This window comes from Leptidea sinapis, chromosome 18 (genome assembly GCF_905404315.1).
Source record: "Leptidea sinapis chromosome 18, ilLepSina1.1, whole genome shotgun sequence".
Lineage (NCBI taxonomy): Eukaryota > Metazoa > Arthropoda > Insecta > Lepidoptera > Pieridae > Leptidea > Leptidea sinapis.
Genome location: NC_066282.1, coordinates 13,165,723 through 13,181,460, shown reverse-complemented (window position 1 = coordinate 13,181,460; position 15,738 = coordinate 13,165,723). Strand labels below are relative to the sequence as shown.

General features: G+C 33.8%; 1 protein-coding gene across 7 annotated transcripts in view; it reads left to right on the top strand.

The window, feature by feature from the left end:
• The window catches only part of LOC126969534 (low-density lipoprotein receptor), a 352,782-nt gene extending 344,696 nt beyond the window's left edge, over positions 1-8,086 (top strand). For 6 of the 7 annotated variants that reach the window (XM_050815018.1, XM_050815016.1, XM_050815014.1 and 3 more), the window contains 3 exons: positions 298-413; positions 3,526-3,684; positions 7,112-8,086. In XM_050815018.1, the coding sequence (XP_050670975.1) occupies positions 298-413; positions 3,526-3,684; positions 7,112-7,156 (320 nt within the window). In that variant the 3' untranslated portion in view covers positions 7,157-8,086. Of the gene's footprint in view, positions 1-297; positions 414-3,525; positions 4,571-7,111 lie in introns of those variants that run through there. The other variant, XM_050815015.1, reaches the window with a different exon arrangement.
• The last annotated feature ends 7,652 nt before the right edge of the window (positions 8,087-15,738 follow it).

The following is a 15,738-nucleotide window of genomic DNA, read 5'->3' as shown; positions in this document are numbered from 1 at the left end:
ACTATATAAAGGTAGATTCTTAGAAATAAAATTATTCTTTCAATTATCCTGTATATATTGTCTAATTATATTATTATATTTTAATGATATGATAACATCATCATAAAAATGTTAGGAAAACACCTAAATTACATATATTACAAGAATAATAATTGTTAAGCTTGATTTAATATTCAACTGTAATGACTTTATGACGTTAATCATAATTGGTTTGTTTTTATAAATTTTTACTAGTCAAGAGATCAAAAGGGGTCATCGAAGAATACAGCAATTTCAATTTGAGTATCTTGCTTACAGGCGTACAAGAAACACCAAAGACTGGAACAGGAATCTCAACCAGTGGACGAGATGCTGGAGTTGTCGCTGGGATTGTTGTGGCTATCATCTCACTCATCATCATTCTCGGGGGCTTGGTGAGTCAATCTATCCATACACGTAATAGATGCTAGAAAACCATTAACCTTAGAAAAACTTACTGTTCATTGTTAAAGTTCTTCTTGCTAGCGTTCTTCATTTCTGACGGTTGTGTCCGTAATTCAGGATTTTCTTAACATTGGTCACTAAAGCCTTCCACTCTATCGGTCCTCGGCCTTATTGCGGTCGTAAGTGGTAGGCCAGTGAGTGTCATGATATGTAAGTCTATTACCAAAATCGAAACCCGAAGTTTCGGTGATAACAAAAGAACGACGAACTTCAAATTAAATCCTATTACCAAAGTACTTCAATGTAAATATCAAGTGAATATGGAAATAAGGTAAAGGAAAGACAAAATCTCCAATCGCGATCTTCGTATCGATATTCGGATCCGAAATACTTTCTTAGGAACATGTACGATCCATGAACCGAAACTTCGTATTTCGATTCGACCAGCGGCTAGGTGGTCTTTTGCCCTCCACCTTGCCTATTACTATCATGACAGACAATGGCACTAGCTTTTGCATCAATGACGCTTCTGGCAAAACTGTCAACGATATTTTAGTGCGGTCCGCGACTTTACCTGCATTAAATTCGTATAACTGGCAATGGCAGAACTGGTAAATTATCTATTTATGGCGCTGTCAATGTCTAATGACAATATAGGACTAAATTAAATTAAACGGCGCCTATTTCTGCCGTGAAACAGTAATGTGTTTCGGTCTGAAGGGCGCCGTAGCTAGTGAAATTACTGGGCAAATGAGGCTTAACATCTTATGTCTCAAGGTGACGAGCGCAATTGTAGTGCCGCTCAGAATTTTTGGATTTGATGAGAATCCTGAGCGGCACTGCTTTCAATGGGCACGGCGTATTAATTACCATCAGCTGAACGCCCTGCTCGTCTCGTCCCTTATTATCATTAAAATAAAAAAAAATGTTTCTTAAATCTTTTTCTTTCTGCTACAACAGAGGAATAACAGAGTTCTGTAGGCCTTAAGAGTAATATGTAATCAAAATTATATAATGTGACTATGCTAATAAGTAATTATATTAATTTACCATTGTGCATTATAACTTTCACCCAGTCTCTCTGACTGACAGCGATGACTATTACTAATTATTTGATTGTTGCAATAATGCGTGGGTGGCCCTGACCATTTAAATACCAGACGGTTACTCATCAGGTCAGCTATTCCTTAAAAAATCGGAGTCACAGTCTTATATATTTGTACGGTGGTTAACGCCAGTATGTTTCCGCTGAGCGATTTGAAAAAACCCTTGAAGGTTAACGCGTAATGTTGTATGACAAAAAGATGAAAACTGGATTTAACAGTTTACGTTTTTTTATTGGAAACTTGATTATGTACCTACTTATAGGTACATGAGACTATAAATTACAGTTATAAGTAACGGCGCAGATTTGATTCGGGTATATTAGAATATTTTTATGTTATATAGACTGTCGCAGCTGTGACAATGTCGGAAATATTGAGGTTGACAGTTAACCTCTATTTTGAGTAATGCACGCAAATTAACACAAAGTGACATACAAATCGCGAGTGTGAGACGTAGCATTTCACGCACACTAAGGTAATAAAACTGGCCTGTTTTCATCGGTTGTCTAACAGCAAGAGGCTCTATCTACGTACGTATAAATTATCCAAGGAATCAATGATATTTTTTATGGCCCACTTGACTATGTGTGGTAAAGGTTAGTATTACATAAATGACTTTCTAAATGACACCACAGCTTGGGAATAGATGAATCAGCCCCCGGCTATTTGAATAAATTTAATTGTAATGCATTTGCAATAATAAGTTTGAGTCCAAGATATGGATTATTCCAAGTTATTGTGGATATTACTTACAGATTACTGAAGATATAGTTTTAGCTAGTGATAATGAGTTATGTAAGACCGGGTTTAACATCGATCGAACTGAGTGCGCGTAAAAATTAGCATATCGTATCTTGCGATAACGAAAGCAAATATTTATAATAAGTAGGTACAAGTTGACAACTAATAATGATTGATAATAAGTCTGACGAGATTCTGGAACGCACACACGCGTGAGAAATGACTCATTAATACGTAATACGATAGGTGCGATATTGTTGTTAAAAATATCAGTTCACTTCCGCGATTAAATTTGTTCAGAGGAATTGTTATACTGTGACGTACTACTTCACAGTGCGGAGTGAAAAATATTTGCTTTTTTATTCCTTTACTTACGTCAACGAAAAAGTAAATAATCCTTGTAATGTTTTTGTGACGTTAAGCTGTATTAATTAACTTAAATGTTCACTTACGAATTTTTTCAAGGCAATTTTTTACAATTTTATCGCAAATTAACTAAAATATACTCACATTAATTTTCAGCAGTTGGGAGATTGTTAAAATTATTATTTTATCTATCATTCCATCTCCACCTAGCTATATAGTGTTTATCTACAGAGCGGTACCTGTACTAAAGGAAATACCAAGCACATTAACCATTTAGGGTTTCCATCAGTCCGGATTAATCCGGACTTTTAAACTCTAGTCTGGATTTTGTACGGCTATCTAACTTGACCGGAATTAATTAGATGGAATAAAGTAATAAAACTACATATTAACTCAAATACAAAAAGTCTTTAAATGTATTCTCTACGACAACCAAATGTAAACGTTGATCGTTTCACAAACTCCGGAATTTTAACGAAATTATCCAAACGTTTTGGGTTTCCTTGAAATTCCGCCAATATTTGTCTCCTGAGGATGCCTCGTGTAGAGGCGAAACACGTGTCGAATTGATTAAAGATGAATATTGGCGGAATTAACACTCAAGAAAACCTAAAACATTTGGTTAATTTTGGATTTCCGCAAAATAGCTTTATTTATAGCGTTACAAATATACCCATGTACAAGACTATGATATATAATACAATATACTTACTTAAACAAACATAAATACATATTATAAACATCCATGACTCGGAAACAAACATTCATAATATAAATGGTTGCGTAGGTACCCGGATTTGAACCCGGGATCTCTAGCTCAGGGCTACAGGAGTCGTCAGGTATCGATATGTTGTATGAAAATTTCAGCTAACGTTTTTGAAATTTTCAGATTGCTGTGGTGGTGTACCGCCACTATGTGCACCGTAACGTGACCTCGATGAACTTCGACAACCCAGTGTACCGCAAGACGACAGAGAACCAGTTCGCTATAGAGCAGAATGGATACGCGCCTGGCGGGAAGCTGTACCCGAGCACGGTGGCCGAGGAGGTAAGAGCTCTCACCGCCATGGAGTGTACGCTCAACATACAAAACAGTCTGAGATAAGTTGTACACCTCCCTCCCGTCGTTTAGGAGCCAATTAACAAACTTACCAAACACTTTGTAATTCTAAAGGCTATATTTAGCCGAGACACCATGGCGACGCAACCAGTCGCCGCCAACAACAAAATACATACAGCTCTATAGAGAGTTACTCACCAGGTGTCCGTTGAATGTTACTGGTCGCGCCGCCACTAATTACTATAGAGCTGTATGGTGTCTCACTCGTTGCTTGCAACATGTATGCACTGTTGTGTTTTTTTTAATTGCGTTTGTTAATGCAGTAATAAGTCCGACAGAAAAAGGTTTATTACCAAAATTCCGATACAGATTTAAAAATGATACGTCTAAATAAGTTTGAACCCGCATTGTTTCCTTTGTCTTTTAAACTTTTGGTAGCTTTACATACAACAATTTAGTAGCTTTGGTGGCGCGACTGGTGGCGCCGCCATGGTGTCCCGATAAATGTAGCCCTAAACTTGGTATTCTAGAATGTGAGTGACTTGATGTATTCTTTTGAAGCGATCCTACACAATATCCATGTAAAATATAAATTATAATTTTTACTCTCAAGAACATAGATAATTCATCACCTCATTGGAATGGCTGTACGATATTATCAATCCAAACATAAACAAAAGCATGTATCTAAAGTTAACATGGAGAAATATAATGTAATCTTAAATTTATTTAATACTTTATATTGTTATAACAATTAATGCATTCAAATTTTAATTGACAATGTCATATAGAGGACAGTGGCTAGCGGTTGTCACTTAATTAATTTAAATTGTCTGATTTAATATTTACTTAATACAAAGTACTCTGTTCATGACGCTTGATGATTTTCAATTTTATCAAATTTATTTTTATTACTTTATATTATTATTAGTAATTTGACTATAATTATTTAATTATATTATAGTCAAATTACTGCCACTCGTCGTCCATTAAAGTATATATTGTTTTATGTAATCGTTAACTCTACCAGTGGGAGGCTCCTTCGCACAGGATGCCGACTGGATTATGGGTACCACAACGGCGCCTATTTCTGTCGTGAAGCAGATTGTAGTGCCGCTCAGAATTTTTGGGTTCTTGACAGGGCGTATCAATTACCATCAGCTGAACGTCCTGCTCGTCTCGTCCCTTATTTTCATAAAAAAAATTGTGTCCAGGCGATTAGTCCGCAATTATTACAGATATCAAAAAACTTTAAACTGATATCGATTGATTTTTAAAAAGTTACTGATGTCATTTTAGAGATTAACGGTAGTTCCCAATATACTACCTACAGATAGAGATAAATTACTACCTTCTACTGTCAGTAATTAGCTGTCAATAATCTGAATCTGTCCCAATATACCCGATAAGTCATTCTTATATTGGGATGCGTGAATTGTAATTTCCATGGAAACTTTATATCGCTGGTAAGCTATACGTCGTCCCATTGACAGACAGCATGCACGGATAAGGTGAGTTACCGTCGATAAGTTTATTGGGACATAAAAGTCAACGATAGTTACGATTTTTATCTCAAGTAAGAGATAGACTGAATATTGGGAATGGCCGTAAGTAACGTACTTAATTAACGTAATAGTTACAGGCGATTATATAATCTACATCATTTCTGCCGGAAGACCTCCACTGCTGGTCAAATATCTCCATGACGATCATCGGTCCTGCCCTCATCCAACCTATTCCGTCGATCTTGACAAGATCGTCGGTCCATCTTATGTCTACATCATATATTAAAATAAATAAATTAAAATATACTACTCACTTTTCGATACAAGCCTATTTTTACATGTCAGTTCAGTATACTTACTAAAGATCGCAGCAAAACATCAGTTATTGTTATTTTTTAATTTAATAACCAAAGTCACATTCTAGATTACCAGGATTGAATGTTGATTTGCATTTTCTGTTTAACATATTCTATTTGCCTGATGTGAGGTATTAATACTATATAAAATTTGCTTTAGTCAAAATAATATATATTTTAAAAATTCAATTGAATTTATTTTATACTAAGTACTTATTACTATGCAGAATAAATGAGATAAGAAAGTCGTTAAGTATGTAGTTCATCAAAGTTTTTTATGATTTACAATTCGAGCAAACCATGTTACCTACATGCAGTGACACTCGAGATTCTTGATTCCACCAAAATCTGAGTGGTGACAATAGCCCACTACATAATTTACTAACTACGGCGACCTTCTAACTAAAAACAGTGGGAGGCTCCTTTGCACAGGATGCCGGCTAGATCATAATCTAGCCGGCATCCTGTGCGGGTATCACAACGGCGCCTATTTCTGCCGTGAAGCAGTAATGTGTAAGCATTACTGTGTTTCGGTCTGAAGGGTGCCGTAGCTAGTAAAATTACTGGGCAAATGAGACTTCTTAAAATCTTATGTCTCAAGGTGACGAGCGCAATTGCAGTGCCGCTCAGAATTTTTATGATCTTTCAAGATTTCTGAGCGGCACTGCATTGTAATGGGCAGGGCTTATCAATTACCCTCAGTTGAACGTCTTGCTTGTCCCATCCTGTATTGTCATAAAAATTATTGCTGCTTGAATACTAAAAACCCGCCGCGGTGCTACCCAACTTGCTGGAATCATGTCCAAAGAAGTAGAAATTCGTTTATAACTAAGTGAATGCAAATCAACATGACATGAAAAAAACAAAAAAAAACATCCCTATTATTGTACAATGAATATAACAACCCCAAATGCCAAATTATTAATTGTAAATAATCTAAGTAATAATAATTATAAGTCTAAGATCTGCCTAAGACATTTTAACATTGATGTAGCTAGAACTATTGAGTCTTACTTATAATGTTTTAAGAGATTTATAAAAATATTTTGGTTAATTTGAATGGCCAATGACGTGCCAACATTTTTACCGCATCAGTATTATTATATAGTTGCCAAATATTTAAGTAGTTGAATAGATAATATTGTAAATAATGAGGCTATAATGTATTCATTTGCAAGTACTGTAGTAGTAACTATTTACTGCCTAAATATTTGTTTTTCACGCATATCATATTGAGGGCTTTTATGGTAAGTTAATAATAGAATAAAATGTAGTTTTTTTTTTATATCTGGCATTATTAGAATTTTGCATTTATTTGATAAATATTGTTTTTTTATTCCTATTTGAGATCTTAAATGTTTCGATACTAAAAGCCAATACAGTGGGTAAGCGGTATTGCCGATATGTTGCGTATTCGCTCGCACTTATTTCATTAATGTTAAGAATAGACGTATTAGTGATTTTTAAAATCTTGCTAGCTGGCTGTTAGTTTCTAGTATTGTATAAAGAAATGTATAAGAAAATTTTGTACTAATATTCCTTTGTTTTCTTCAGGCTCAAGAACCACTCAACACACCTGGTACTAATGAGTTCGTGTAGTGTGATGGCGGGCAGCAAATACATTAGTATGTCGTTAAATGTGAAAAGAAAAAGACGGACATGTGATGCTCTGAACTTAGTGTGCACCAGTGAATGTTATAGTGCAGTGAAATTATAGCACGGACGAACATAGTTCTATCTGCTGTATGGACGCTGGTATCAAGTCTCATATGAACTACCAAATTATAGAAATGTTTGTATCACAATGAAGGGATTTTTAGGTCCAGTTGGCTATCGTTAGACTGTGAATAGCGTAGTGTAGTGTAACCAATTTTATTACTTACAAAGTATCGTAGGTTTGTATCCTTATTTTATCATGAGATTTTATTTTTTATTTAATTATATAGTTGTGCTAGCTTAGTCAACCTATTTAAGAATCAATATATTCATGTTTATTTCATCATGACATTCATATTTTAGTTGACATAAAAATGTAATAGAGTTGGTTATAGTTTTTCCTTATGTGTATACTGTTCATGTAGTTGAACAGATATTGCATATTTTTTATTAATTTAAATTTCTGTGTTACTATCTAACGCCAAATTCAATTGTATGAGTCAGACATACTTTTTATAATTCCACGTTCAATGAATTTCAAACATTAGGAGATTTTTTAGCAATTTTTGCAAATTTATTTCAATTTGTTTCGTGTTTTGTGAATTGTATGTTACAATACGTATTTATAATTAGTGTATTTGATGTATTGTTCTCAGAAAAATGATATTTTAAATTATTTTTCTCATGGCTTTTTGTTTAACACTTAAGCATTAGTTCAATTGACATTGAATATATTTTAAACAATTTATCATATTTGTATTCCAATTTTGTAATGAAATTTTTTACAATTTAAATTTAAAATAATCAAGTTTTCTAGAAATTTCCTGCCAATTCTTTGTCTTAGTTAAATATATATAAATATATATATATATATATATATATATATATATATATATATATATATATATTTCTATAATGTAATTCAATTACATACTAAGGAACTTGCACATTTCTTAAGATGTAACTAACTCAGATAAGTGCGATCACTGAAATATTATGTAAATATTATCAGTATATAAAATACAATGTAAAATATGTTACTTGTTGTTTCATTTTGTATGCCAACATTTTGTTTAACTAACAGAGGCTTTAAGATGAGTCACGCCACCTGCCCCGGTCTACGACGACAGCACGATTGACAGACTCAACGGAATTAGTTCCACGCTCGGTGTGAAGTAACGGCCTATCGCCGCTATGTTTCGCTTGGACCGGTCGTCAAAGTTAAATCAAAGGACTAATCCTAACTACTAAACAAAATCCGTCCTAGCTAATACGCTAAAGATACGTAGCAGAATGGAAATCCATGAAAAAAATTGACGAGCAAGCACTTATTTTTTCACTTAGTATTATTAGTAAACCTAAACTTGCAAACACATTGAAACTGGTGATGTGAAGGAAGCATTCCTCAAAATCACCAGAATCCTTAGCTTGGCATAGTAGGGAATGTGATTCCAATTAGAAATTTTCAATATCCGATATCAATTAAGACTGTTAGCGTGTTATTGGGTCAATCAACTATTCTCTGTACACAAACAATTCAATTCAATATATAAATAAAAAAATAAAAGTGTAAATCAATCGAAAACTCTACCTAAGCAATGGATAGGAAGGATATTGATAATTGAAACCAAGCTATCAGCAGCGCAAGTTTTAAATAATATAGCGGTTTATTTTAAATTTTAAATGTTGTTGTTCACGTTTTTCGTCCCTTGTGTTACTTACCGGTACATGGTTTTAATTCGAATAAAACAGTTACATTTTGTTAGCAAATCAGTTTATTAAGTAGTTCTAAATAAAATGTACCCAACAAATTAGTTATCGGAAGAAGATTCAAGATAATAACAAACTTAAACAATGTTATTGTCTCTTAAGTTACTTTAGAATGTTTTGAGAAATGATTTTTAATATTTAAGTCTAAAATCACTCATGTACAAAACTAGCTTTCAAGATGTGTAAAGTCATTACTTTGCCAATTCTCGTAAATATAATTTTGATGTAAGAAAACAGTTTTTCAAAGATTTATTTGGAATGAACCTTTTCAAATTTTGGGGACAAATCAGTAACTTAAGAGACATTTTGGTAACTTAATAGACATATTAGTATATTACTCAAAATTGGCTTATTTACTACCAACATTATTATGGATACATAACATATTATAATGAACTTTTAAATCAAAAATTAAAAAAATAATAAAGAAATCAATATTTTTATCCTCTTATATAATTAATTTGAATCACTTTAGTAGCAATATCAAGATAATCTTTGTACTATTTAAACATCTCCGTATTTCCTTTACTTTAGTAACGAGATCAATATAATAAAGGTTTACTATTAATTAATAATTATACTTTTCTCATAAAAACAAAATAATGTAAGTATACACTAAAATCTTAATCAACAGTTTCTTTAATATCAGTCTTCTAATTTGTACAAGTCAGTACAAGCCATTTTATATTACCATTATAACAATGAGTAATTATAAATTATTTTTCAAAAATGTCTAATTGTTCTTGAAAATTATAATAGAGTTTTCCATTCTTAATTATCTGTATTGGTTTAGGTAAAAATTTTAGAATATCATCAAATTCAACAAACGTTATATCTTTTTCGTCTAATTTAAACTTAGTCGCACCCTTGTAAGCCCGAAGAAATATCACTTTAATCTCGTCATCATCATCGGGATCACTTTGTGCAAGGCTTGCGTAAGTATAAGTTTTATTCTTACCAGCGTGAACTTTTACTAAAAGGAAATCTCCGTTGCTTAGCAGCATTTTATTATTCCCAGAAGTCGTAGGCTGATTTTCTTCATCAGATGCATCCATGCAGCCATAAACCATATCGTAAACAGATTGTCGTTTATCCGTGTTCTTGGCTAAGTCTGTGTAGTTTATTTCTGCTAACGGTTTGCTGGCAGTAGTTACTGCAGTTGCAGAACACCTTGACTTAATTCTGTTAAGAGGAACATCGTCATCAGAAGACATAGAAGATGAACGAGTATGAACGATATTATCAGATGCAACACCATCTGCTAAATCCGTAGGTGATGAAGGAATCACTATCGCAGTATGATTGTTGACTGATGCGCCAGCAGTTGCTGTTGATGCCAGGATAAAATAATAGGATGGTAAATTTTAGGTTCTAAACACCTGCAAAATCCTCGTTCGCAAAAACAACTCAACGTACGGTGCATTAATTCACCGTATTTGGAAGTGAATACTTGGTGCACGTGCAATGTTCCTTGCAATCTTGTAATGTTAGTTAGAAGTTCTTTTGATATATTTTCGATATCTTCTTTAGTTATAATATACAGTACAATCTTGCTCGTTTCCTGCAAAGCATCAACGAATTGCTCGATGTTTGAAATGTCTTTCCCTCTGGCAACAATACCGTCTGCTGTTCGTTTTAAAAAACCACCAATGCCATCAGCGGGCCCTTTACCGTGGCCGGCTTCGAAAAATGACCAGGTCACCGCTTCAAAGTCATACTCAAAGGGTTTTGTACAAGCTAAATAAAAGTTTTGTTTTTGCCTATATTGTGTGAATGGACCATCACTAAAAATATGAAGAGTTTTTACTTCAGGGAACCTCAATTGGATATTTCGCAAGATAGGATGTAAATGTGCCCAAATAGCAGCAGGCTGATGTAGATTATGAGACGATACGGTACAAAAAGATTCAGCAATAATTTTTTTGTCTAAATCGACCATGTAAACCATAACCGTGTGGAGAGAAAGTTGCTGTCTAGATCCTCCAAAATGATGTGCATGCACTTCTTCCTTATACTTACAGTTGTAGTTTTCACTAAAATCTGCTAGAATGGTGGCTTCGTGTAGTTCAAGTAGTCTGGGTTGCATCTTTTTTCTGGCGAAAATTAAGAATGGTGGGAGAAACAAACCAGCGGCATTACAACAACCTATGACAGTCGTTAATTGACCACGTTCTGCACTGGCGATTATGCCCACTTGTTTTTTTCCTTTCGTAGATAGCACTTTAGGCGGCTTATTTGTGGTTGTAGATATACCAGTTTCATCCATGTTATATAATCTAGATGCATCAATTTCATATTTTACTTTTAGAGCTTCAAGGCTGTCATAAAAACGTCCAACTTCATGTCTGTTAAACCCTTTTGCCCTTGCAACCGATGTTGCCTCTGGAGTCCTGAGGGATATTTGATCGTGACGAGACAAAAATGACGATAACCAATCATCTCCAGCTTTTTCGTACTTGTCCCAGCTATTCGGGTCGTTCGAATTATTTTTCTTGGCGTAGATTAACGCTAAATTTTTGAATTCATCTCGAGTCAAGCCAAAAAATACAGAATCCATATCTTTAAGTTATGTCACCAACTCTATTTCCTGATCTTCAGTGAAAACAGGACGGAGTTTTAACATGCCTATACAAGGTTGCATAAGCCAAACCATACTTTTTAGCCGTGCTTTTTATTGATTCTCCAGCTTTGCACAAATTAATAGCCGTTTGCATAGCATTTTCATCCCACGTCCCTTGCTTAGTTGTTTTTTTATATTTATTCACCATCTGAAACAAATAAATCACATGTTTAGATAATAAGTCACCAACGAGAAATGGCGGGCAAAGTGGATACCATATCCACTTTGCCCGACTAGGTAAGTTTTGAGGTTAACAAATTTCATACAAAAACTAATAATTCTGACTTTCTGTTTTAACCATAAAAACTTACTTTGATATGCTACCGAATTAAGACATTCCTAAAAATCAAGAACTAGTAATACAGGAGAATTGATCAATGTACTTACCGCGTAAAATCAATCTTTTATTTACGAAAACACAAATCTCCACTCCGCGGACGGGACGCGACGCGGCCACTCGCTTTGATATTTGCCGCGTACTAAACCAAGATGGCTGAACGTAACAGTGTTGAATGAAAAAGTAATAATTTAGGAGTAATGGAGAGTATTCGCTTTGCCCGGGGTATTCACTTTGCCCGGCCTTCCCCTATAGTTTAAGTAATAACATTAGTTTAAGGTATACTTAAAATTACTAACATATTAAAATCTGTAATCTATTCTTTTGAATAAACGGTGTTTGTTACCTACGTACCTTAACTCCTGGACCGATGAACCGATTTGTGTGCATATCGGGTAGATCTTAGATTCGGCCAACATCTATTTTTCATATCCCTAAATGATAAGGGTGGACCCACCCCTAACTATATATTTTTAATTTTTTAACAATTTTTATTTTATTTTATTATAATTCAGCATTGAAAAATGCATACAACTTATAAATTGCAAACAGTTTAAATCGGATGCATAACGAAACCATGTTTGATCAATCTCCTTTCAGATTCAAAGATGTATTTTAAACTTAACTGAAAATATGTCTAAAAAAAAACAATACAATCTAAAATCAGCCGACAGTCCACTACACACGTCTTAAATTTGAAATTAAAAACTTATTTGCATAAAATTAAGCTGTAACAGTTTGGACTATTTTGATGGATTTTTTTATTAAAACGTCATTACAACTAAGTAGGTACAATTCGACCAATCCATGGTGAACGAGTATGTGTATACTATGAGGTAAGTTGAATGTCGAATGGCTAAATATTTAAATTATAAACAATTAAAAAAATGTGCTACGACACACTGGAACACACACAAAATTATTCATTAAAATCAGCCGTCTAAGAGGAGTTCAGTGACAAACACATGCATAGGAGTTATATTATTACCTAGTAATTATATATAAAAATAGCGATGACACGTGGAAGCAATGTTTGTTAATTCCTTACCGAAGTAACCAGTCAATGTGTAAACATTATTGTGTTTCGGTCTGAAGGGCGCCGTAGCTAGTGAAATTACTGGGCAAATGAGACTTAACATCTTATGTCTCAAGGTGCCGAGCGCAATTGTAGTGCCGCTCAGAATTTTTGGGTTTTTCAAGAATCCTTAGCGGCACTGCATTTATGCAATTACCACCAGCTGAACGTCCTGTTCGTCTAGTCTCTTATTTTTTTTTAACTAAGTTTATTAACATTATAAGATAAGTAAAGGTGTGTCAATACTATCTACCTTTTTTGCCACAAAATATGTTTATTTATTAGAATCGCCAACACAATAATCACTAACTATTTACAGTAAATATTACTCTAAATAAAACTAAATCTACTAATGACCACATGCAAATACATTACATACCTACACATAAATTTTAAAAATTAATTGTACAACATAATAATTGCTAATACTAAACAATTAAATGTATTTAGTAAAAATAAAAGTAGAAACTTACAAAAATTTACAAAATTCTTTAATAACAGCATAATTAAAATATTATAAGATATGCAAAATTTTTGTAGAACAGTAAATATTCTTGTCTAGCAACATAGCAGTTTCAGTTCCGAAATGCAAGTAAACTTATCATTAAAGATGTTTATTATTGTGTGTGCAAACAATTTTATATTAAATATCGTGTTTACTAATATCAAGGCAATCAATTCCACCACTAAAACCTTTATATCGAAAGAGACAATACAATTTATATTTAATTCCTCCAATCGGACAGTGTAGGTATATTAAGATATCGCATACCTACGTTATAAACTCTCTAATCTATCCTACAATGAATGTTTATTGACAAACAAACGCACCTGAACGCTTTCCAAGTTTCAAAACTTCAGCTGGATTTGAAAATCTGGATTCCTCGACCTATCAATATTAATCACTATTGTTAAAACAGATACGCGTAGGTACTTTATAAAACACATTTTCCGGAAATCTTTTAAAATTTCACAACTACCCTCTATTTTTACTTGACAGATGTCACTATAAATTATTTAATTAGCAATGATATATTTAAATATCAAAGTAAGATAAAGTCTGATATTATATTACACGAGTTTATAAGATTCGGGATTTTTGTATAGTTTTGTATTATGTTGTTATTTACTAAACTGAATTTATTTACGTACTGCTGTAAACAACGTTGGTTATCATAGAGTTATATTTATAGGAAACCTAGCGAAACTCTGTGAAAAAAGCGATTCACTCGATTGTATGAAACGAAAAGATTGACAGATGACAGCTATAACCTTGTAAAAAAGGAGGTAGCCGAAATCCACTACGTTTTGAGCAACTGTTCGCTTTTAAAATTAGCCGGATTGTGGCCAATAGCGATTCTGTAATTACTACTATTTCAAACTTATGTCAAATAAGTTTTATACTAAACTAAATTTCAATTTTTACTTAGGCAGTCTCGCCTTTTATTACGTAGTATTTACATTGTCTTTGGTTTGGGCTTGAGACAGATTTTCTTGCTTTTGAATTTCATATTTGGAATAGAGTAAAAATTAAAATAATGAACATTCTATATAATAATATTTCTATTATATTATTGATCAAACACACTAAGACGATTGAAAATAAGAAGTAGAACACTGGTGTAGTTATTATAACAAAAAAATATTTTTTTATATACTAATATTAAAAACTTATTTTGGTATTTTCTTATTAACGCGAGTTAAACTTTTAAATAAAATACTTTATAAAGGATTAAAGCCGGTGTAATTGAAACTACATTTTTACATACTTTAGTTAGTTTTTTGCGTTTATATATTGCGTTACTTGCGTACTTATTGCGTTAACTCGACGTTTCATGACTTTTTCAGTCCACTATTTCAGGGTGAAAGCGGTTCACAGTAGTCGAGATAGTATTTGTCATAGGTTTCAAGTGATGTATAGCGCCATTTCTTACCTCGGAGGTGGTATTTGCTGTAGACAGATGGTTTTTGGCAAAATTTTGCTACTGTGTCCTCTTCTTTTTTGGTCTGTATAGTTTTTGGTTTTAAATTGGAGATTATTTGATCCCAGGGAAGAGGACACAGAACCGCGAATTTCCAAGGCACAATGAGGCTACAACCACGGCACCCCCCGCTCCACGATTATGTGGACTTCTGCATCATTAGGGGTATCGACTCCAATTTAAACACAGTTCACCACCAGCTTGAGACGGCGCAACCGCCCTTGTTATTCCTTTCGGAGATGCAAATATCTCCACCAAGCGACACAACGATATCCCGGACGTACGACGTACAACATTGGACATAATATTTTTTTTGCCTCATGCCGGGGTATGCATGTTCGTTAGGGAGGATATATTTTGTTCTCGCCATCTCGTCAATTTTGGGGGTAGGTGCCTGTCTACTCTGGTTGCGGGTATATTTGTATCCGCATCTACACGTGTATATAAGGTGCAATTGTGGTAATGCAGAAACGAACCATCTCATGGGCTGCGTTCAAACAGCAATTGACGAAGTGCTTGTACAGATCTCTCCAATGAAATCGTGGGAGACTTCAACGGGCATACTGACGAATGACTTAGGTCGCGCACCACTTTTGCACCATAATTATATTTTGCATTGGATCAGCTCTATTTCGAAATCTTTTAGTAAATCTTGTATTTCTACTTCTTTGGTTTCTTTCACATTTTTAACAGATTTCATCTGTTTTCCTTCTTTAGTATATCTGTCCTCTTTCCTAGTCC